The 24,421-nt window shown below is 39.0% G+C and overlaps 1 protein-coding gene across 2 annotated transcripts in view; it reads left to right on the plus strand.

Annotated features, from left to right (window-relative positions):
- PIK3C2A (phosphatidylinositol-4-phosphate 3-kinase catalytic subunit type 2 alpha) overlaps positions 1-24,421 on the plus strand; it is a 97,851-nt gene that overhangs the window by 64,879 nt on the left and 8,551 nt on the right. For both annotated transcript variants that reach the window (XM_014602315.3, XM_006277170.4), the window contains exons 13-27: positions 344-511; positions 8,364-8,472; positions 8,835-8,977; positions 10,095-10,283; positions 11,004-11,097; positions 11,563-11,657; positions 12,028-12,208; positions 12,767-12,871; positions 14,480-14,572; positions 15,321-15,450; positions 18,597-18,733; positions 19,614-19,783; positions 21,733-21,889; positions 22,317-22,426; positions 23,133-23,340. In XM_014602315.3, coding sequence (XP_014457801.2) covers positions 344-511; positions 8,364-8,472; positions 8,835-8,977; positions 10,095-10,283; positions 11,004-11,097; positions 11,563-11,657; positions 12,028-12,208; positions 12,767-12,871; positions 14,480-14,572; positions 15,321-15,450; positions 18,597-18,733; positions 19,614-19,783; positions 21,733-21,889; positions 22,317-22,426; positions 23,133-23,340 — 2,089 coding nt within the window. The remainder of the gene's footprint in view (positions 1-343; positions 512-8,363; positions 8,473-8,834; positions 8,978-10,094; positions 10,284-11,003; positions 11,098-11,562; positions 11,658-12,027; positions 12,209-12,766; positions 12,872-14,479; positions 14,573-15,320; positions 15,451-18,596; positions 18,734-19,613; positions 19,784-21,732; positions 21,890-22,316; positions 22,427-23,132; positions 23,341-24,421) is intronic.

Below are 24,421 nucleotides of genomic sequence, written 5' to 3' on the forward strand. Positions count from 1 at the left end.
GACTGGCTCCAGCCCTAACCCCCTGCCACCCACTGCCTTGTGCTCATTTGTAAGGTGGGGGCTTTTTACCATATGTTAAATGGCGGGGGGGGGGAAGTGGACCTTGTCTTATAATCAAATAAATATGGTATCTATTGTGTAACTATGAGTCATTTATTGAATTTAATTGTACATTCTTAAGCTTCTTTTAGTTAGCCTTCTTGTTACAGGTACCCTTGCAGGTTCAATAGATTTTAATTTTTATTAGCTTTTAAACATCTGCTTTATTTACATGAGACCTATTTTGTCAAAGTTGACTTACTATGTATCTGACTGTTTTTTCATATACTTCTTTATTTTACAGAATAATTTTTCCTATCCAGATTTCACAGTTGCCTTTGGAATCTATCTTATGTCTTACCCTATTTGGAATATTAAATCAAAATAGTGGAAGTTCTCCTGATTCAAATAAACAGAGAAAGGGCCCAGAGATGTTGGGTCAAGTTTCTTTACCTCTCTTTGATTTTAGACGGTAAGTATCTGAGCTGTTTACAGGAACTGACTTGGTATACAAGCAGGACTTAAGTCAGGGGTGGGCAAAATGTGGCCTGGGGGCCAGATGTGGCCCACCAAGCCATTCTATTTGGCCCGCGGAGCCCCTAAAAAAATTTAGAAAATTTTATATTCATCTGTCCCCGGCTGCCTGTCATGTGGCCCTCAGTGGCTTCCCAAAACTCAGTAAGCGGCTTTTCTGCTATTCTGTTGAATAAAATAAGACAATGGTAGTGCTTTGTCCATTGCACTTTGAGAAGATGCTTCTAGATTCACTGCAAAACTGAAACTTAATAGTAAGGAAATCTCATTATCATGCTTCCATTCAGTTGTCTCCATACTTCATAGCAGAGTGATCAAGAGTGAACTAAAGGAACATTTGAATGATAATTCTATTTGGTAAATTTTTCCTAGAAATGTAGGTGAATTATGACTGTAGGGGAAGGGTATAGTAGCAGCAGCCTATGTAATGGCAGTAATTTTTACATTCCTAGCACAATAAGGGGAAGGAGAAATATACTGGCTTTCACTATAGGATCTGCTACCCAGCAGATTACATATACTGAAGTGTATTCCCAGGTGTCTTTGTCTACCATTTTTCACTGAGTGCTATTTTATTAGCCACAGCAGGCATTTGATTAACAGGTATGATGGCCAAAAGTGCATCTGAAAGAGTTCAATACATATATTGGGCAGAAAAATTGGGAACAACTTTGTTTTTTTAAAAAACAATTTGGAAGTTTGTTCACAGTGTTCTCGGGGGGGGGGGGGGGGGGAATACATGCATTAAGGTGCTTGTTTTTTAGCTATTGGAGACCTTCCCTTTTTTTTCAAGGTATCTAAACTCTTTCCGAAAAGTAGCCTTCCCTCCAGTGCAACTAAATTTCATTTCTTTGTCCAAGAACAACTTACTGAGTCAGGAAGAATTTTTTCATCAAGATCATAATCAAAAACTATTCTCAAAATGCAGGGAAAAAGGGGCATTCTCAGATTTTTTTTTTCTGACAGAACATTAAACTTATATTGAAGTGTTTGGGGGACACATGCCACTGATAAACTATCTCTTGTAATGTTCCCCAAACTTTAAAACAGAAGCTGAAGGAGCAGGGAATGGCTTTTTAGAAATTGTGTGTGATTTTTCTGTGAAATGCTCCTATTTTCCCTGAAGTCCCCAAAGCCTGCCTGTGATGGCTGGAGTGTGCAAGCAGCTCCAGGCTGCCTCGGCTCTCCCACCAGAAACCAAATAAACACCTGCTAAATAGCAGCACAAATTAATACCACCTTTTGTTACAGCTACAAATTTTGGGCATTTGTAGTGCAACAAGGCACATAGATGTCTGTTTGCTTGGCCTTGGTCTCTTCATGGCCTACCACCACTATCACAGTTTTTTACATTAGCACAAAGTTGACCAAAGGTAGTATCTGTTTCTACTAGGGATGTAAATATCATTAAAAAAATTAATTTAACCTTCTCCAATTACAACGATTAAATGGTTAGCCAGTAAAACAGTAGCTCAGATGGCTGCATTTCATTCCCCCAGGTCCTTTGGGGGTGGAGGGGAGGAGAAGACAAAGGGGTGTGGAGGAGACAGTGGCAAACCCAGCCAAACAACACAAGCCCGCCTGAAGCCTCAAGCAGGGAGAGAGCACCTGTGAATGAGCAGCTAATTGCTTAATTGAGTCATTAGGCTGCCTGCTGTTTTCCTTCTAGGCTATGGGTACTAATCCTTGCTCCTCCCTCCCTCCTGCCTGCCCTGCCACCTTCTGATTCCTCCTGGGGCACCAGGTAGCTTCCCTTCCTGCCATTCCCACCCCACCTCCCCCTTTCCCTGGTAGACTGCCCACCCAAGGCTAAACAATAACTGGTTTGCTAACTAGTTATATCACTGATCTTATTGGTTAAATGATTTAATCCATTAATTGTCTAACCTTTCACGTCCCTAGCTTCTACCTTTAGTTTAACTGGCTGAGATCCAGGGTCTTGTTTTGAGGTAGACATGAGCTGTACATAGCATGGTGACACTTCATCTCAATCAGGTTGTTCCAGTAATATGAATTACCAGCTGAGTGAATCTCCATAGGTGTGATGCATGACTTGGTTCCCTAGGCATGGAGGACTTTCTGCTTCAGAAGGGCTTTTGAGAGAGACTTGCTGACCTTCATTGATAAATACCAGTGTTTCTGTCATAAATGGCACTTTTTTTTGTTCCTTTTTTTTTTTTTAAATAAAGAGAGGTGGCAGCTTTAACTGTAAATAAAACGAGTTGTGAAAGTAAGGTGAATGAAAGACTACTGAGAACTGGAGTTCTTCATCTGTTCAAGGGGTAGGGAGAGGCGGCTGAGCCATCATCCATGTGTTCCATTAAAATTTTTATGACGGATCAGAGTCTCTTTCAACAGACGCTACCATCTAGTACAGGGGTGGGCAAAATGTGGCCCGTGGGCTGGTTACGGCCTACCAGGCCATTCTATCCGGCCCGCAGGGCCCCTAAAACATTTAGAAAATTAATATTTATCTGTCCCCGGCTGCCTGTCATGTGGCCCTCGATGGCTTGCCAAAATTCAGTAAGCAGCCCTCCATCCAAAATATCTGCCCGCTCCTGATCTCTAGTAGATTTGGTCTTAGAAGTGGGAATATGAAGGGACTACATCATAATATTTTGATGAAGTTTAGGTTTGATTTTTTAAAATCTAGATTAAATATTTAAGAGCTTGACTAAAGTGTAGAAGGAGACAAGCCAGTGAAAGATTTGATTATAAAACAGCCTTAATGTTTAAAAATAAACATGCAATTTCATATCTTCATGAAGGCCAGAAGGGACCAATGTGATCTAATCCAGTAATTTTTATTTTATTTATTTATTTTCTTTCAACCACAGTGTTGAGGCACCCTGGGGTGCCTTGAGATTCTTTCAAGGGAGCTACAGGATGCTATACAATGTTAGCAGTGCTAGATGTGTAAATATGATTCACAAGATAAAACTAAAGACTTCAAAGAAGAAGTCGCATCTTCTGATCTGTTGTGATATGTTTACAACAGAGGAATTGTCCTGCTATCTATAGTAAAAATGTGTGAAAACCTAAGAGTTGGCATTTTCTGAGTGCTGTCTTGAGTTTAAAAAAGTTGAGAAGCACTTGGCTAGTCTTACTTCCAACATTACACACACAGGTCATAAAAATTTGTGAATTAATTGTTTGATCTGGAGCATATTCTTTTTTTTCCAAAAAAAAAAATTCTAATAGGATTTTAAAATTTGTAATGATAAATATTCCATACTGACTCCACAGCCCCAACTCCCAGTATTTACTTGTTCTCAGAAATTTTTCCAGGTTTAGGGGCTCAGTTTGTCTAGCTTCAAATTCCAGCCAATGAAGTCTAGGCCTTTGTCTTCTATACTGATGAACCAACTATCAAATATGTTCCTCATTTAATCCTTGTAGGCATGGGCATACAAACATGTTATTGGAAGATGAATGAGGTTGGGAATTTGTGTGCCAGCTACTTGGTGATTTAACTTCTGTGTATATGCCCTGCGATAAATGAAAACTAATCTTCAGCAGTTTCTTCCTCTGGGATAGCTGTAATTAACTTTCATTTAACAGGGGTCAATATCGTGCACATAAGAAGTTAGATGGAGTAGCTGGCATGCTGTAAGTCGCCACATTCATGTTTACCTTGCAGTAACCCATTTTTTATTCAAGTGACCCCTTTAACCTTCCTTAGATGAGCTAAATAGGTTGTGTTCCCAGAGTCTCTCACTGTATATTTTCCAGTCTTTTACTTGTATGGTTCTTCTCTGATTGTCTCCATTTTTTATATCCTCCTTGAATTATAAATACCTGACCTGGACCCAGTATTTCAGAAATGATTACACATGTCTTAAATAAAGATAATCTCCCTTCAGTCCTGCTAGAAATTCTCTTGGTATGCAGTCCTTTTGGTCACAGTACTATACTGACAGCTCATGTTCAATTGACTGTCCAGGAAGACCCTCAAGTCTTTTTCAGAAAGACGCTTCTCCAATTTCCCCCTTGTGGGTGTGGTTTATATCCTTTGTTTCTAGATATGACTGATTTGTCTGTTAACATGCATATTGTTTGCTCATGTCCACTATACCAAGCAATTCAGATTACTTTGTATCATTGACATTGTTTTTTTCATTATTTACTACTTGCCCAGTCATTTATAACAGGTCACTGATTCATGAAGGATCCAACCATTGAAGTTTAGGCCATTGTCCTCTGTATAGATTAAATAATAGAGAACCAGAAAATGATCTTTCCAGGAACTTGCTAAAATTCACTTGATTCTCCGTTTACAATAACCTTAAGATGTATTTGTATTTAGTTAGCACCTCCCATGTTAATTTTGTATCATTCTAGCCTGTTGATCAGAATGCTGTGCAGTATCAAGTCAGGTCCTTTACACAATTAAGAAGCAACATTATTACCTTCCTCTCTTAAGCCTTCAATAGCTAAAAAATATAGCTTACAAAAATCCACTTCCTATATAGTCATATTAATTGGCACTGATTTATAGAATCATAAGGCATTTATGTGTGTGCTGTGGGAGGGGCACTTTAATTAATGCAGCTCTGAGAGTTAAGTTAATTAAAAGCTCCTAGAGCATCACCAGCATCAGCATCCCCACACTGAAAAATAGTGGTGGGGCACTTTGAACTAAAGCCCATTCAATGAGTTTTAGTTCAAAGCATCCCACTGCCATTTTTCAGAGTGAGGATGCTGATGCATCTGACGCTGGAGACTGCTGGAGTGTGTTAATTTCCACACTCCAGCAGACTCAAATCAAGTCTGCTCCAACACCCTGACATTACTGCACATCAGTGCAAGCTTCCTGCATGTGTATAGGAGCCCATAGAAATTGTAGAAAGATAGAAAAATAAGACTGGAAGGGACCTCAGGAGATCACCTAATCCAACCCTCTGCTCAAAGCAGGACCATCCCCGACTGTGTAATTATATCATCCCAGCCGAGACTTTTTCTATCCAGGGTCTTAATCGCTAGGGATGGAGATTTCACAGCTTCTCTAGGTAACCTGTTCCAGGGCTCTACTACCCTCCTAGTGAGAGTTTTTCCTAATATCTAGCCTAAACTTCCCTTGCTGCAACTTGAGACTATTGGTCCTTGTTCTGCTGCTCAGAGCAGTCTTGCTCTATCCTCTTCGTACATGTCCTACAGGTAGTTGAACGCTGTTCTTAAAACTCCCATCTTCTCTTTTCCAGACTAAATAAATCCAGTTCCCTCAGCCTCTCATGTTCCCCAACTATGTTTGTTGCCCTTTGCTGAACTGTCTCCAATTTATCTATAATCTTTCTGTAGTGGGGGACCCAAAACTGGAGATGGTACTCCAGATATGGGTTCACTAGAGCTAAATACAGGGAATAATCACTTCCCCTCAATCTTCTGGAAACACTCCTATTAATGCAGCCCAGTATGCTGTTAGGCTTTCTCAAAACAAGGGAATACTTTCGGCTCATCCAGCTTATTGTCCACCGTAACCCACAGGTCCTGTTCTGCAGAGCAGCTGCTTAGCTGCTCAGCCCCCAGCCTGTACTGTGCATGGGATTGTTCCATCCTAAGTGCGGAACTTAGCATGTGTCTTTATTGAACTTAATGAACATTAATAGTCCAAAGAACTCCTCAGATACCTATTTTGAAACTCTTGAATGCAAATTATCCAGACTTGGTTTTAGAGGTAGTTAGCAGTTGCTACCTAATATCCTCCTGAGTTTCTGCTGGAATGGAAATATGATACTTTACTGTTTACTAAATTATTTTACTTGGTATCAGTAAAATCATTGGCTCAAATCCAACATTTTTTTTGGGGTGCAACTGAGTGATGCAAACGAACTTAAGCCAGTTTTCACTTCTGTTATCTTAAACTGTCAGGCCAGTTCCCAGGCATGCCTAACAACATCTCTCAGACTGAACCAACTGGCACTGCTGCTAGTGGCAACAAGGGACTGTTCAAACTGCAGTGCTTCTACTTCCATGTGCAGTGTGGTGGTCATTTGGCAAAGGAAGATTCCCTAGGTTAGGGGCATGAAGCCTTTTTGAGAAGAGTATCCTATACTGTGTAATCAGATGACATAAGCAGTGCTAGGTTGTTGGTTTTTTTATAACATGAGAGAATTCTTCAATTGAATGTCAAGTTGTTGATTGAACTATGACTGGAGAAAAATCTAGTTCAACATCTGACGAGCAGGGAGAGGGCTACAACTCTCAGTTGTGGGTGAGAGAACTGTTTCAGCTTAATAAAACACAAAGATCAAAAGTGTTGAGCCAAAGCTGAATGAAGAACTTGCTTATGGTAGGTATAGAAATGCCAGGAGACTGGCAATAAATCAGTAAATAAGAATGAATCCAGGCCAACATAGTTGAGGGATACAAGCCAGACGTTCCAGCTGCATTTCCAAATAACATCAACTTACAAGTGGGATCTAAAAATTGCACTTAATTAGAACACTTACATTTCAAAGGTCATTACTGTGCTGTGAGAGAATCTAACACCAGATTGGGAGCACTTATGACGAAGTAGGTGTTTGGAGAGGATACAGCTATCCATTTTTGATAAAAACATGTATGACTCTGATAGAGATCTGAAAAAACGTTTAGCAACTCAAGTAATTGTCATTTTGTTTTGCTTCAGTAACATCAAGCGAGTTCTCTTGCATTTTTTAAACTTCAGGTTAATGAACTATCGCTGCCTCTAAAACCAATGTACATCTGAGGCTAAAGCTTTGATCCACAACCAGTATTCAATGGGATTGGTTTCTATTGACAATATAACACTTTCAACTCCAAGGGCAGGAATTTGTCTTCTGTACAATACCCAGAATGCTGTTGAAACTTGGATAATAATCGTAAAAGTACTATCTTGTGCATCATGCTCCATGCCTACTGCCCTTATTTGTTTCTTGTATCATATTTTTGTTTCAACTGCATTATTCACATGAACAACCAATGTCACTTTTTCTTTTAAGATGGGGGGGATTTCAGTTGTTCACTAGTCCAACTTTTTTGTTTTTGTCAACTGCTGTTTGGGACAACAGTTCCCAAGTCCAAGTGGTTTGGAGAACTTGAAAAATACTCAAATGAAAAAATGATAGAATAGTGTTGAATTCATGGGTAGCACTGATCACAGTCTTTGCTTCATGACTCCAAATCACAGTGGCCAGTGAATGGTACACTTCTGCTGAATCCAGAAACTTAAAATACAGAACATCTTTTTGCAATGAAAGATCTCCCTTTCAAAGAAGAGCACCATATAAAACTTGATGTGCTCTTGGCTTAATGTGCCTTGGGGATTTTTTTGCCTTTCTCTGGAATGTGGAGTGTTGCCAACCTCCTAGGATCATATAAGCATGTTTAACTTGTTTTCATAACACTACAGTGACACGGTATTGGTGGTGCCCTTGTATCTCCTGCTCCGTGCTCCTTATGTGGCATTTTTTTTTGATTTGGGGGAGATGGATGGATTGGGGAAAAAATGTGATTTAGGTGTGTGGAATAGATTTTTTTTTCGGGGCTGGGGGGAGATGGACCTTAGTGGATGAACACAGAGAACTGGACTTGGTGATCTGGGAGGCCTCTTTCAGTCACATGTTTCTGTTTCTGTCCCATTGTATTGTTTTACCTTGAGGGAGCCATTGACAGTCCATTTAAATGACACCTATTTAATATCGGATTAACATGTTTTGAGCTACCTTCGCCTTTGTTATGGATGTTTGACATGCTTCATGTTTGTTTTTCTTTTAATTTTCTCTGTGCCTACTGAAAGAGTGTGCTTTTTTTCTTGTTTTGGCATTTAGTGTGTTAACTTGTGGAACAAAGTTCTTGTACCTTTGGACTTCACACAAGAGTCCCACATCAGGAATGGCTCATAAAAAAGGAAATCTTATGGAAAGAATTGTATTGCAGGTAGTGTGTATGTGGTCTCTTAATTGTGTCCCCCAATTTGAGTGTTTTTGTTTCATTGCTGAAAGGGTTGAGAATTATCTGTCACTAGTAATAGGAGGTGTCTAGTGGAAAAAGGGATGCAATAGACAGAAGTAGTTTGCAGTGTTTGCCTAACTTCAGGCAGAAGGAAAGATAGAGTTACACCTTTATAAAACCAAAATGCAAGTATAAAACAATGATGCTTAAGCTCTAATGCAATAATAATTTAGAGATGGGGAAGTAATGTTGTTTAATAAATAAATAAATTGGTGAGTAACCCCTATAAGTTCGATTCCTTTAAGTATTCTTGTATATTTGGAAACTAAGCCTTTTTATCTTTTTAGGTTGACTTTCCTTTCCTGGCTTTTGATATTGTATATAAAATTCCCCAAGCTGCAAACAGTTCTGTACACTATTCTATAGAAACATTGGAAAATCATGTAAAGGAGCGACTTCTTACCATTCTCTCAAAAGATAGCACCTTGGGGTATGTTTTGTCTGCTTTATCTTTTATTTTACCTTTGTACATGCAGACGACTTTTTGGAGGAGAAGGAATGAAGTACATAGGCTTTTGCATGAAATGTCTCTTGTATTGCTCTGAAATGTTAATGCAGTTGAAGTTCTGTGACTGACTTTGCCAAGAGCTTCTGAACTAGGAAACCACTGACAGATGTTTAATTAAATGTGCAATGGGATCTTATCTGAAATTCCAATAGTCTCTCCTCCTGCCATACTATATGTGCATGGCAGGAGACATGATTGTGCAACCAGGGATCACATCCCAATCATGCCATGTTGCTTGTACAGGGGGATCCCAGGATCATGATCTGGGCTCCTGGATTTCTGGGCTCCCTTTGTACCAGCAAACTCCTATGGCCAGGAGCACCAGTCAGCTGATTTGGGGCTTCTAGCCATGGGAGTGCCACATTTTCAATTTAAGGCATGGTGGGAACCAGCCACGAAGTTATTACACACTTTTTGTGTAATAACTTTGTGGCTTATTCTCTGTTTTACTACACCATTAATTGAATAAATATGTGGGCCAGTTACTACTTAAGATGTGGTTAACCGGTCAATAATATCTTAAATGTGCTGTCCACCAGGGTCCTAATATTCGCAAAACGGTAGGGATATGTTAAAATTTGCTTGTACTTTTCTCAGCTTTATGCCATAACATTTCCCTTGCTTTTAAACACTTCTTTTGTCCCTTTGTACTTGCTTAGAGCCCCTTGGGTTATGGCACAGTAATGGCAAATTAATGGTCCGGCATGTGTTTTTGGGAAGTAGCATTTTGCTATGTTTTATCTGTATTTGAATTTAAGTTATAGTGTAGCATGAAGAGTTCTGTTTAGATTCAACATAAAGCAAAGTTTTCTAGCACTTGCAGTCTCTGTCCTAATGGGTTCTGAGTAGCAATGTACCTATCTCTGCTTCTCTAACATTTTATACATCTTGTGGCTGCATTAAACCTCTAGGTAGCAGGTAGCACCTTTTTAAGCTGCATTCAATCCCAGAAGAAGGGATTTATTTTATTTACTTTGGCAAGTATTTTTGCAATTCAGCATGACCATATAAAATAAAATGTGATTTGAACTATCCACAGGTTGTCAAAGGAAGATAAAGAGTTTTTGTGGGAGAAACGACATTATTGCTATGGATGCACAAACAGCCTACCAAAAATACTAGCTAGTGCCCCGCACTGGGACTGTGCGAGCCTTCATGAAATATACTCATTGCTTCAGCAGTGGCCTCCATTACCTCCTTTGACTGCACTGGAACTGCTGAATTCAGAGTAAGTAGAATCAGTGAATAGGAGCAAATGCACACTGTTGCATTCCAGCAGTATTTTAAATACTTGTGCTTTTAAAACGTTTCCATCTGTTTTGCACTGTTACAAATAACATGCTTCTTGGTAAGTCCCTGTAGAAATTCTTAGAGCTATGGATTGAACATTTTCTATTGTTCTGCAAAATGCTTTTAACTTCCAACTCTACTGCACATTCTGGTTTTTGTTTACTATCCATTAATGTCAGCTATTTCCTTCTTGACTTGCATGGGTAGAGGATAAAAAACTGCTCAGAAAATGTTTTTTTACCAAAGTAGTTTTTAAGCATATCTATTTTGGACCTGTTTTCTCATTGGTAGGGAGATTGTCTGATTGCCCTTCTCATAAAATGTCTCATAATATATTTCTGTCTACTTATCTAAAAGCTCCACTCATCTATCTCATACTAGAATATACACTGTATGTTACAAAACCATAAGAAGGAAAATATTTACTAACTTCTTAGTTTGACAGACTGTAACCACATCTGCCATTGTAATGTTCTAAAATGAGATGACTAATTGCAAGCTAAACTGTAGTATGTGAACAGCAGCCTGTTTTAAATAATGTTAAACCCAAGATGATACTGTCTTAAGAGACAGTCATATTGTCAAAACCAGGTGGTGATTCGTGTCTGCCTGGCACTTCAATAAATGGATGATTTAAAAATCATTTATATCCTTGTAGGTTTGCAGATCAGGAAGTACGAACTACAGCTGTTAATTGGATTGAGGCAATAAGTGATGATGAGTTAGCAGACTTCCTTCCACAGTTTGTACAGGTAAGGAACCAACTGCTTGCTTAGTTTGTAGGTTTATCCAGTATTTCACAGGGGTTTTTTTGATCTTCACAATATGTATATAATCAATTTTTAATTACTATCAGTGACAGGTGAAGCATGGAGCCATATCCTTAGTGCACTTAAATACCTCTTTACACATTGGATTGGGTAGAACAATAAGCAAATTGTACAACATCTTCTGTATGTGTTAGACTTTATTCTCTGTACTAATAAACAATCTTTTAAAAATGGCATTGAAGCTTCAGGTATGGCTTTATATTAGTTCCTCCATCACTTAAACTGTGACAGATCCTATTGGATTACTGCTGTAAATTCTAGGGTGCATTTGCTATTCTGCTGAGCCCCTACATCTCTGGTCACCATGTAACTTTAAGTCCTAAAACTAAATACTTAAGAAACTTGGAAAATAATTGTCTTTTTTAATTGTATTTTTGTTGTGTTTAGGCATTGAAATATGAAACCTACTTGGACAATACTCTGGTCAGGTTCATTTTAGCTCGGGCATTGGGAAATATTCAAATAGCACACTACTTGTATTGGTAAGAATTTATCTGTTCGTTCCTTTGTGTAATGTATTTCTGGAAATATCAACTTTACTGTAATAAATGAATTGCTATTTCAGTGCCAAAATTACATGAATATCTAACAGATCAACAAGTGTTGCAGTCTCTGAAGAGTATGTAGAACCTAAGTGTTGCTTTGTTTAATGAAAACAACATGACTTTGTCTTTCAGGATTCCACTAGTTCCTGTAAACCAGTAATCTCAGACATGCATATAGTATTATGCAGTGCTTCTTGTTAATATCTTTTTTTCAATAGCTTTGCTGTTGAGCTTAGTCTGAAATGTTTACTTTGCAGAAAATGTAATTTCATAGGGAAAAATCTAACCTGAGTACCTGATATTTTAGGCTGCTGAAGGATACCTTACAAGATCCAATGTTTGGGATAAGGTACAAGATTATTCTTGGTGCCTTCCTCTCAATCTGTGGGAAGGGGCTGAGGGAAGAGCTGGAGAAGCAGACCAAACTGGTGCAGCTTCTGGGAATGGCAGCAGAAAAAGTAAAGCAAGCCAGTGGATCTGCTAGGCAGGTATGTAAGCTTAATTTTTCAAATACTGTGTGCGCAGGTGGGGATAAAACTGTTGACTCTACTTTCATTACCCAGTGATACAGTTCTCAGATTTAAATATAAAAGCCCATAAAACACATTGAAAGCATCAGCAGATATTGAGAATCATAACATTTTTATCAATGTCTAATTTTTAACTAAGAGCTATAGTTATGTAATAATGGGAATTAAGGTATTTGTCAGCACTGGAATAGATTGGCATTGCTGCAGAAACTTTTCCCATTGTATCACAGAAAATTATAGAGCCTTGTCTACATACCATTAATATGAAATTAAAATTCTATAGACTAAAATAACTTTTAGCTTGGCTGATACAGAAATAAATTAATTAGCATAGTGTTAGGACTGACCTGCTATATTTAGGATAAGAAATAAAGCAGCAACGTGCTTCAAGAATTAAGGTATTTGCCCTGCTCTTCACTCGTTCTACCTTAATTTCTTTGTCTAAAATTTCCTTTTAGATGTTTCAGTTAAGGTCAGTTGTGCTTTCTTTTTTTTTTTTTCTTTTTTTGTCTGCAGAATGTCCTGCAAACTGGTATGGAACGTATGCAGTCTTTCTTCCTAAGGAACAAATGCCGTTTGCCTCTCAATCCCAGCCTTGTGGCAAAAGAATTAAATATTAAGGTACAACACTAATAGCTGTTGATACTAGTATTGCCTACTTGCAAATTCTGGAAGAGCAGTCAGTATGTAGAAAATTTATTTGATGTGTATAAAAGCAGATTATGCTGGTTGATGTGTAAATCTTTAGAATTAGTTAACACACACTTAAATTAGTTGAGCAGAAACAAAGATCCTTCAGTCAGTTAGTTAGTTAGTTCACAATGAGATGAGGCCTTATCTAAGAATTATAAAAACCTGTAATGTCATCCTGGGTATCCTGAGGGGGAAGGATGAAAAAGTATGATACAATTTCATCATAAATTAACAACCAGATGGATACTGAGGACAAACTGAATATTCTTGAGCATTGTCTGGGAGAGAATATAGATTTAAAAACTCTACTGTTACACAACCCAGAGAGAGCATACTGAAATGAGATGTGGTGAAAGCTCCAAACTTGTATTCTCTTCATATTGTAGACTTGCAAATGTAAAGAGGCAGTACTAAATCCATCTGTAAAGACCTCTTAAAATTTGTGTGTCTGTTTTTATTCATTCTTCATTTTAAGTTTTATAAAAGGTCCCCACTTCCCACTACTGGCTACTGTACAAAAATGTAACAGATGTCAGCCCAAGGGCTCCTAGCCAAAGTAAGCATATACTGGTACATTCCCTGCAATCACCATGGCAAAAGAGCCTGAGAAACCATGTACCATATCTGTGGGTTGTAAAACTAAGCATTGAGCTAATAAAGTAAATTCTAGAATTTAGGACCGTTCAGGGAATGCTTGTCTTCTTCCCCAAAATGTTTGGATCTTTGGACTCCAGTGGAAGTACCTAGATTATCTAGACTGCTGCTGATGAGAATCATGGACTTACTTTGGGCACACTTACGTTACCAGACTCAGAATAATAGAATGGTGTCTGGCATATTTTAGGAGAGACGGGTGATTAGTTTGTTTTTATATTTTTCATTTAGAGCACTAACTTGTGTGCTAATACTTGGTAGATGGTACTTATTTTAGATTTTATGTACTTCAGGTAATTTGTGTGTTACATTTAGTAACAATGCTTTCATTTTTAAAACACATATGCTAATAAAGACTTTGTTGATTGTGTATAACTGTGCAAGGATACGTTTGAGAATACATGGGACAACCTCAGGAAAATATAGTCATGCCATGTAGCCTTCAGAAATTATTATTCAAGGAATAGTACCTGATGGATTAAACTTGAGATGGGAGGCTTGCATTGTAGTAAGGGGAAGTGAGACTTAAAATCCATTTTCTTTTAAATATGTAGTAGATTGTGCATATTGTCAACTCATTTGAAAAGTCTTATTGGTCTGACTTTAAACAAATTTTACTTACTGATTCTGAGACTCCAGAAACAGTAGAAGTACAAGACTACACACTGTAGAGATACCACTTTGTGTTAATTTTCCTGCTCAAGTAATCTCAGAACTTTCATTGTTAATGTGTGAATATATGAAATGTTAGTAACTAAATAGCCGTGATTAGTAATATTTCCCAAATTTCTCACTTACAAACTATTAATATTGGTTTGAGTGTTAATAAATATTTTACCAGTTGCCTTTCTAAATGATGATTAACCTAAAATTCATTTGCAGGCATGTTCCTTCTTCAGTTCTAATGCAGTACCACTAAAAGTTGCATTGGCGAATGCAGATCCACTGGGAGAAGAAATTAATGTAATGTTTAAGGTAGGGTTTTTTCTTTTTCCTGGTATATCTGGGGAGGGTGGGGGAGAATTACAAGGTTTTTTTTATGATGGTTAATTACTTCAAAAAATAGTGACTAGCTTTGACTTGTCTGCAGGCTAATAGCTGCATCTCAACTATGCTGTTTATTTAACTGCCTGACAAGTTTCAGTATGGAAGAAGTACCTGGATGAATGAAAATAACAAATTTCATAAGACTTGTTAGTGTTTGTAGGAGACTTCAGTTGTACTTCAGCAATCCCCCCTCCCTTCCCCTCCTCTCAAGGCCATCATTTAAATACTCCTTGATCTTCATTACATTTATTCTCATGATACACTTCTGTGGAGCGATAGTTTATAAAGAGGGAACTTTGAGACACAAGTGACCTGGCCCACCACGGTCATGCAGGGAGTCTGTAGCACAACTAAGAACTGAACCTGTATCTTCAAAGACTTCCAGTAGTACCTTAACCTTTGAAGTGGCCCCTTGCCCATTCTTGGAGACAAAGTGAAAATTGTAAAAAGAACAGTTAGTTCGAATTTGGATCATAAGGGTAAATTAATGTCTGAACATGTTGTAAAAAGCTCCATCATTGCTTTCCACTTGTCCTTTTTTATAAACTTACAGACAGAAGAAAAAAAGTTGGTTGTTGTTTAAGGATAATTTATTTCTTGCAAGGGAACATAACCTGTCAAGTTCAGTTTTGTTGAATGTGTATCCTTTTATCAAGTGTGTTTGTTTTTTTGTGAGGTTGGAGAAGATTTACGGCAAGATATGTTGGCTTTACAAATGATAAAGATTATGGATAAGATTTGGCTGCAAGAGGGGCTGGACCTGCGGATGGTCATCTTTAAGTGCCTCTCAACTGGAAAAGATCGAGGTACAGTAACCCAAAAGCACTGCATTCCCCTGCTCCTCCCAGGAGCTGTACTCACATTCTTGACATAATGTCTACAGGTTCCTCCTTGGAAACAGACCCATTAAATAATTACGGCCATCAGTAGCTCCCATAAAGAAGCTCACCACTTGGGGTTAGAAGTATTTGGTTCAGATTAAACTGTTTTGAATTTCTTAATAAAGTCCCTGTAGACTATGTTTTAAAACATTTCTGCTATTGAGACTGAGTTTCCCTGTAATCCCTGCTGTCAGAGATTGATGGAACAAAAAACCCATGGAAACAGTTAAAACAGATGCAGTACAGACACTAGTTATTGTTTCAACATGAAAGAGAAGGGGACTAGTTGCAGTCTTAATTGGTCCCAAATAATTTCAGAAAACCTATTTAGGTCAGAATCGAACTGCTACAGTGCTGTGACGCAGCTGTTCATAGTGTCAGTGGGAAAGGCTGGTCAAACTTACCAGAAGGCAGGTTAAAAATAATACTTACCTGTTTTAACACATTCAATTAAATATATCTATTATGCATTGTGCATTGTAAAACATTACACAGGGAACATGAAGACTTTTTTTTCTTTTAAAGTTTTTTGTTCATTCTGGATTGGATTTGAGTCATAATGCATCAAATGTCTTAATTTAACGGTATCCAGGTTGTAGCCATATTGGTCTAGAGGAAAAGGCAATCAGGACTTGTAGTAGAGATTTTTTTTTTTCCCAAAAATTTTGTTGGTCTAAAAAGATATATTCTCTACTACGATTCCTGATTGCCTTAATTTAATGGAACATAATTTGCAGAAGTTTGACTAGATGAACTAATGCATTGTGGACATGAACAGTTCGGAGAATCTGCAACTCGCAGGTCAGGAGATACGGATACCTTTCTCAGCAGTTCTTGGGTTAGGTCCCCTTAAGAGCACAAATGATAACTTTTAACCATTATCAATAGTGGCATCCAGGTAAAAGCAGAGATTTAGCTATGAATAAATTCCTGTTTGTGAAGTCATCTGCTTCTGGGCTATACAGAAGGCATTGTGTTCTATAACAGGCTTATTCTGTCTGTCCAAAGCACTCTCTGGTTGTCTTGGCAGCCAATCACAATGCTTATTGAAACAACCAATCAGAGTGCTATGGACAGTCAGAATAAGCGTGTTGTTATAAAAGATCCTGAGGTACTTCAAACATATGCAGGCAAGTCAGAGCTAGAATGAAGTACCAGAGCCACCTGCCGCAGAGCAGGCAGGCTCCATTGAAAAGGGGAAAAAAGAAAAAGCAGTGAGGGTGCCGCCCCCCCCCCCCCCCCCCCCCCGAGCCTGCCCATCTCTCCTGCAGCCAGGGGGCCAGTGCTAGCAGGCCCTGAGCTTGGGAGGGGGGGGCTGGTACTTCCCTCTGTGGTAGTGGCACCCCTTGGGACTGCCCAGGCACGGGGTGCCTGTGGGTGGGTGCTGCTTGGGGGGCACTGCCCCCACAGAGGGAAGCACCGGGGTCCCCCCACTTCTCCGGCTGTGTGACCTGCCCGCATTTTGCTCCCTGGCTGCAGGAGATGCAGGTGGGCTCTGGGAGGGGGAAAAGAAAATCAGACCCCTCACTACTTTTTCCCCACCCTCAGTAGAACCTGCCCACACAAACTGCTGCTGGGTGGCACAGCCACTGAGTTGTGAGGGGGCCCAGTGCTTCTCTTTGTGGCAGCGGGGTGCTAGCTGCACGGGTGCAGCCCCAGCTCGTAGGCAGCACCTGTGTGATCTAATGGTGCACAGGGCGCTAGAAGCCTAGGCGTGCTTAGGGAAGCTCAGACTTAGCAGGCTTCCAGCACCCTGTGTGCTGTCCCCACCACCTAGGACCACCTGGGAACGGGCTGGCTACCCCAGGAAGGTGGCAGGAGAGTGGCTGGGTGTGCTGGCAGCAAGGTGGCGGAGACAGTGCATGGGGCACTGGAAGGCTGCCAAGCCCAAGCTTCCCCAATCATGCCTAGCTGTCGCATTCTCTAGATAGGACCCTTGTATACATGAGGAATATTACTGTAATTTGTTATGTAGCGAACTGAAATACATGGGAAGTGTGTTAGTATGCTACGTAAACAAGTCATTTAAATTGAAATATGCCGCTGAACGCGTACATTGTTACACAATTAAATCCTTAGGCAATTAAGCCACTAAAAGGGGCAATTTCCTCATGTGTAAAAGGACCCTTAGTCACGTGTACAAGGACCCTCTGATTTTATGACTATAAGCAAGTCACAAAGTCAGACTGTAAACAAAATACGTATTTATATTCCTAAGCCTGTATTTACACGTAGACAGCTTTATGTAGCTTTTTCGAGGGTGAGAAGTTTTGATTCTGTTAAAGTATTCGGTCAAAGGATAACTAAAAATCCTGTATTTAAATAAATCTTTATTGAAAAAGTATTTCATCCCAAATGTTTTGCGGGTTTCAGCTAGTTTAAAATAGTGCACTAGACTATATTGTATGTCAGTGTCTTACTTTTCCTTTTCACTGCTAGTATTATCATTTAAAGAATTTGCAGGATACAAAACAGAAAACTACTTCTATTTTTATCTGTTTATACCTACTGCTTTCTCTGACCCTCTGTAAAATGAATCTCTACTGTCCAGCTGGGGATTATTTCCCAGTTTGTACTCTGGCTGAAGGAACTTTGTCTCATGTGATATAACAGATTGCTTTTCTTCTGCAGAGCCACAAGTAACCCTGTTTTGGTCATTTTTCAAGTTACTGTATTCTTAGAGCCACCCATCCATGTCCAGCATTTTCTTACAAGTGCTCAAGTTCCCTAAATGAAGAGTTTTAATTATAACCAGTATTTGGTGTACACAATCAGTTGATATTTGAGACAAAGAATTTACGAAGTATATGCCATCAACCTTAATTAAGTAAAACAAATTAATTTGGATGTGTTCCATTACTGGTGATATTCATTTAAAATTTTCTGTGTATAGGCTTAGCAGATTTAGAGTTCAGTTTTTATAAATATCTGCATTGGAGTTGGGCCCTGTATGGTAAAATCAGATGTCTTAAAGAGGCTTCATAATAAATAAGAATGAAGATATTGTATGGAACAAGATTTAAACCTAAGTCATTGCAAGTAAATATTTTCTACAACTTTTTAAAATAAAGGTATGGTGGAGCTTGTTCCTGCTTCAGATACACTTAGGAAAATTCAAGTGGAATATGGAGTGACAGGATCTTTCAAAGACAAACCACTTGCGGAATGGCTGCGAAAGTATAATCCTACAGAGGAAGAATATGAAAAGGTAACTTCCAATAGTATTCCTAATGTTGAAGGTTCTAAAAGGGTAAATCTTGCATTAAAAGAGAATTTCAGCTTCTATTCTGACTCTTGGAAGAATGTGTGTGGGGGTATGGGTATGTATTTTTTCCAAGAGTCACAGATGTATGGTTCATATGTATGGATGATATTTGTGTTTAAAGGTTTGGGAAATCATATCTTCTGTGCTGCGTAAGTTTCAGAAAATTTGTAATGCAAGACTGACTGTAGAATTGCAAAGAAGTCCGTCTGAAAATGGCAACTTGAATGCTCAGGATTAAGTTGTTAAGATGTAAGAAGTTGTAACGTCTACTTGACGTAAAAGAAAAACACTTATTCCAAACTTAAGATAGGAAAGTATGATCTTCGCTTCTAACCGCCGTTTAGAATGGGTGCTCCCAGTGTGGCCTGCAGGCCAGATGTGGTACACTCGCCCCTTTGCAGCCCACCATAAGACTGTCCCTTTGAAGTAGGCCTTCAGGGATGAAACTTTGGGAACCCCTAGTTTAGGAGATGCATTCCATTCCATTTGGCTTCTGCCACTTGACGTGTGAATAACAGTTTTTCTTGGGTACAGCATTCTGTAACAAAGCTATACCGTTTACCAAATAAATATTTTGTTTTGTTTCCATAAACAACCCTTTCTTTGTTACCTGTCTTCACTTTTAACGACTCTTGAATGGATTGTTGTTTTCAAGTGAAAGGCATATGGAATATTTCTCAAGTTACTGAAGTACAAAAAAGGCTTGAGAGCTGTGGCAGCTTCCTTTAGCCCCACTGGTAGAAATGAACCCTGAATAGATGGTACACTGAATTAAGATTTTTCTCAGGGCATACTCAACTCGTGACCTTTTTGCTTTTTTCAGGCTTCTGAAAACTTCATCTATTCTTGCGCTGGATGCTGTGTAGCCACATATGTATTGGGTATCTGTGACCGTCACAATGACAACATAATGCTTCGAAGCACGGGACATATGTTTCATATTGACTTTGGGAGGTTTTTGGGCCACGCACAGATGTTCGGTAGCTTTAAAAGGTATTTTCTATGACTAAACATTTTTTGAAAATATGAGCAACTTCCAGTTCACCTCATGTAGGACTTAATATCTACATATTTGTCAGCACCTATCCTCAGAGTCAAACTAGTGATTTTCTGGAACTACATAATTTCCAAAATCCTTCTGAGCACCCCGGTATAGATATCTAGTATATCTAGTCTTTGGCTCCCTGTTGCAGTAAACTCTGGCCATCACAATTCCCTGCTTTCCTATTTTCAATAAAAAATGGCTACCTCTCCAGACTCTGCTTTGCTTTTTCAAGTAAAGCACCTTCATGACTTTAACTTAGCTGTTCCCCTCAAAGTCATTGTCCATTAGGTTTTCTCAGAAGGATGATGGGATTGTCTCATGCTGGGTTTTTTTCATTTTTGAAATGACTTATCTCCACATTACAGTATAACTGTGGTTAGTTTCCTTTTATAGTAGTCTTATAGGTGTAGCACAGCAATGAGTTGGTATAAAAAAATCCTCATGCTTGCATTAGCAAAGCCATATAGCTTTTCCTTGGTGAATACACTCGCCCACACACTCCTTTTTCTGTCTGTCCTCCCTCAGTTGCCAGAATTGCCCCTTTCCCTCCATAGACTTACCTGCAGGGAGCTAGTAAGTACACTGCCCAGCTGTTTTCCTGGCCACATGCACGCAGGACCCCTTGCTGGCTAGAATGCTGCCCCACCTGCAAGGGGAAACCCACCATTTTCCAAGGGAACCCAGGCATATAGGGGCCCCAGCCAGAAGGCATAATTAATTATTTGGTGGAGAACTTTATCAGCTACAACAGCCAAAAAAATGCTGACAGCCTATAATGTAAATTTCCCTTTTATTGGTGCCAATCCAATATGCAATCGATATATTAGTATACCTTTACTGTCAATATAAAGGTAAGTAAAGAACAGAATTCACATTTGGTTAGTTCCTTGTGCTGGTGATATGCTGGTGACATTCAGCCAATACATCCCTCAATAAAACGGCAAATCGCCCCAAAAGATGTCCCACACTTCATGTAACATTAATACTCCATTTAATGTGGAATATCTTTCCAGCTGGCTTGTATTGCACTTAAATTCAAACGTGTAATGTGCGTCCCAGCATCCGGCTGTGTGGCATGGCTTTAAATGTCCCCATGTATGAGCTGATAGGCTGTACCCACATGTGGGGACACGTAGAGCTGCACCATGTAGCCAGATGTTTGGTTGACAAGTCCATGAAGTTTCCTTCATCCCCTGCTGCCTGTGTCACTAGTATGAATGTGGCTGTCTTCACAAATATAATTTCAGGGTATGTTGTGCGGGCAATTGGGTATCTGGGAGCTTTCTGAACCTTAGAATGCATATAGCCAGCTGCATATCCTGACAAACATGCAGTGAGATCTGAGGAATTTATCCCGGATCCCAACCACTGTACATTCTGTCGTGGTAGACTTTGAACATTTGGTGTAGTAGGACATGTGATTGTTGGGACAGGGATAACATTTCTCAGATCCCATTGTGGGATTAAATTAACATCTGCCAGGGGCTTCAGGGTGTTACTGATTAAAATTGTGTTAAACTTCTTAACTCCAACTTCTTCATTATGAATCTGCAGATGTTGGTGCCCTTTGGGTTTATAGAAAAAATATATAAAAGTGTGTGTGTATGTGTGTACAACCCCACACACTTTTGTGCAAAAAAAGGATCACGTTTGCCTAGTATGCACTATGTATTTGACTGTCATGCTCAGTGATGGCTGCATTTAATCAACTTCATAGTTGGTTTCCATTGCTGAGTACATGCTGCTTTTGCCATCAGTTTAAAGATAGACAATGTATTTAATGAAGCTTCCTTGTATGCAACTGAGGGGCTTTTTCCAATGCTGACTGGGGGAGGAAGGCTTCATTTTATGTTCAAGTAAATACGGTAACATGTTAATGTTTCTTCTCTTTAAACAGGGATCGAGCTCCTTTTGTGCTAACATCAGATATGGCCTATGTCATCAATGGTGGTGAAAAACCTACTATTCGTTTCCAGTTGTTTGTGGATCTGTGCTGCCAAGCATACAATTTAATAAGGAAACGTGCAGACCTCTTTCTTAACTTGCTTTCATTGGTAATAGTGTTTTATTGCTCACTGTGTTCTTGTGTTTAACTCCTTATGCATGTATTTTAAATCCCCAGTTACTTTTGACAGATCAAATCTGCACTGAAAATCCTAACTTGTAGGCTCTTACACTCCAGCATTTCTTACCACATGCTGTTATAAATCGGAAATTTAGCAGTGCTCCCTTGGAAGGACCAGGAACAGTTGTTACTGAGATTGGATTTGGTTTCACTTTGTTTGGGCCATGAAAATTTAAGAATCAAAAGTATTTATAGCTTTCACCATAGAAATTAAATCAAAAGTAACATCTAAAGAATGTCAGAACTTTTCTTTAACTATTTTTAACAAATGCAAAATGGTGGTGATATTTAAACATGAAAATCTCCAATTCATTTTCCATCGTGAAAATATAATAACCTTTTGTTTCTTTCTATAGATGCTTTCTTCAGGGTTACCAGAGCTAACTGGAATTCAGGATTTAAAATATGTGCAGGATGCTCTACAACCCCAAACTACAGATGCAGAAGCTACAATTTTCTTCACAAGGTACGAGAGAAGTGACCAAGTGAAACAGAACTTGAATACACAATCTCATCTCTCAAACTCTGCACTATGATACTAAAATAAAAATTTAGTGTTCTATAAATACTTAGCTATAAAAGTTCATTACTATTACGGTTTTCCTTTAATCATACAATAAAATAATATTATCCTTTACTGAGTTGAATACGTAACTTCAATTTCAAAGATGCTTGTGTTGCATTAAAATGCTACTGTGGTGTGTTAAATGAGCAATCTAATACAGAAAATTCTAATGCGTGCAATAAAAGTTTAATCACTACATTCGGCCTTATCTGTCCATAAGGCTTGTAGTTAATGAAAGAGAGGTGGCCTAAATTGATTCCATGCTTATTGCAACACTTTTAAAGTTATATTAAGTCAGAACCCTCTTGCAGAGAAATGGTTGCATTTTCTGGGAATGCACAGCAGTCAAAATTTGGTTAATATATATATATATATATATATATATATATATATCTATATCTATCTATCTATCTCTCAATAAATAAGGTATGATGGTCACTGGGAATCAGTGACCATTTTCAGTCTAAATTTAATGTTGGGGCCTTTGGTAAGGGTTTGATTTATTTCTTTCATTCTTGGAATGTAGTGTACTGACAAAACAAAATTGCTGTGCATTCAGAGTATGTAATTGTGCTTTTGTATTTGAAGATATTTTCTCATTTTGCAGGCTGATTGAATCCAGCTTGGGAAGTGTTGCCACAAAGTTCAACTTTTTCATTCACAACTTGGCTCAATTGCGTTTCTCAGGCCTGCCTTCCAATGATGAGCCCATCCTCTCATTTTCTCCCAAAACGTACTCTCTCAAACAAGATGGCCGAATTAAGGAAGTGTCTGTGTTCACGTACCAAAAGAGGTACAACCCAGATAAACATTATGTAAGTGGATATTGTTGAATATGAAAATTCAGTCTGTATTTGCTTTTACTGCCATATCTCTTCACCATTGCTTGCTTTATTCATTTGTCCTTCTTCCATGGAAAACAATTCTCATCTTGACCAGTTAACTGGATTCTACTGGACTGCTGAACTGGATTCCAAAAGCCAAAAACAAAACAAAATGAAAAAAATATCCTAAACACAGATGTATTTCAGCATGAACTGGTTCACTAATTCTTCTCAGCTACTTAGTTTCTTGACAAGAACAGAAATAAAGCATTATAGCATAAGATCCGCTAATTATATCAACCAAATATATTGTTTTCTTTGAACTGTAGAACTATGAATATGGACAAATGTATATTTGGAGCAAAACTGCCCCGGGTTGAACTCTGCATCAACCAGGATCACCGTTGGGGTGATTTTTAGCACACTTCTTTACTCTAGGCTTATGTTGATGCAGCAGTTACAGCATAGCATCTGCTGTGTCTTTCCAAACAGTGGCTCTTCCTCCCCTTTTTTTAAATATGTTAAAAATTTTCATGTACCTTATGTCTTCTCCTGAAGGAGAGACCAGAAAGAAGCTGATGGGGGAAGAAGTAGTGGTGCTCATAAGTGGAAATTTGTGGTTTTAATTAACTTTTCAGTATTCTGTACTTTAGCTCTCTATGAATGTACAGAATAAACCACCTCTCTTTGATTTCTCCTGGAAGGGTAAACTTGGTTTTTCTAAGTGGAGGCATTAGAATCTAAGACAGGGTGGGCAGGTTACTCTCAGCTGGGCAGTTGGGATGGGGCTGTAGACAGGCAGGGGACAGTGTCTAGGAGTGGGATGGGTGGGGAGGGCCAGGATCGCAAGGCAGTGACAGTGTGGGGTTGGGGCTGGGACAGAGCCACGATCCTCTCCCTGCATGACCCTGCAACTGATGCTGGTTCCATAGGAAGCAGCTGTGCCTGGCTGCTGTCTCTGGAACTAGCACCTGTCACACGGACATGCAGAAAGCAGATTGCGGCTCTGCCCTGGACCCAGCCCTATGCTGCCCTGCACTGCATCTGGTTTGTGCTGTGGCTGCTCACAGCC

The sequence above is a fragment of the Alligator mississippiensis genome, chromosome 2 (genome assembly GCF_030867095.1).
Source record: "Alligator mississippiensis isolate rAllMis1 chromosome 2, rAllMis1, whole genome shotgun sequence".
NCBI lineage: Eukaryota > Metazoa > Chordata > Crocodylia > Alligatoridae > Alligator > Alligator mississippiensis.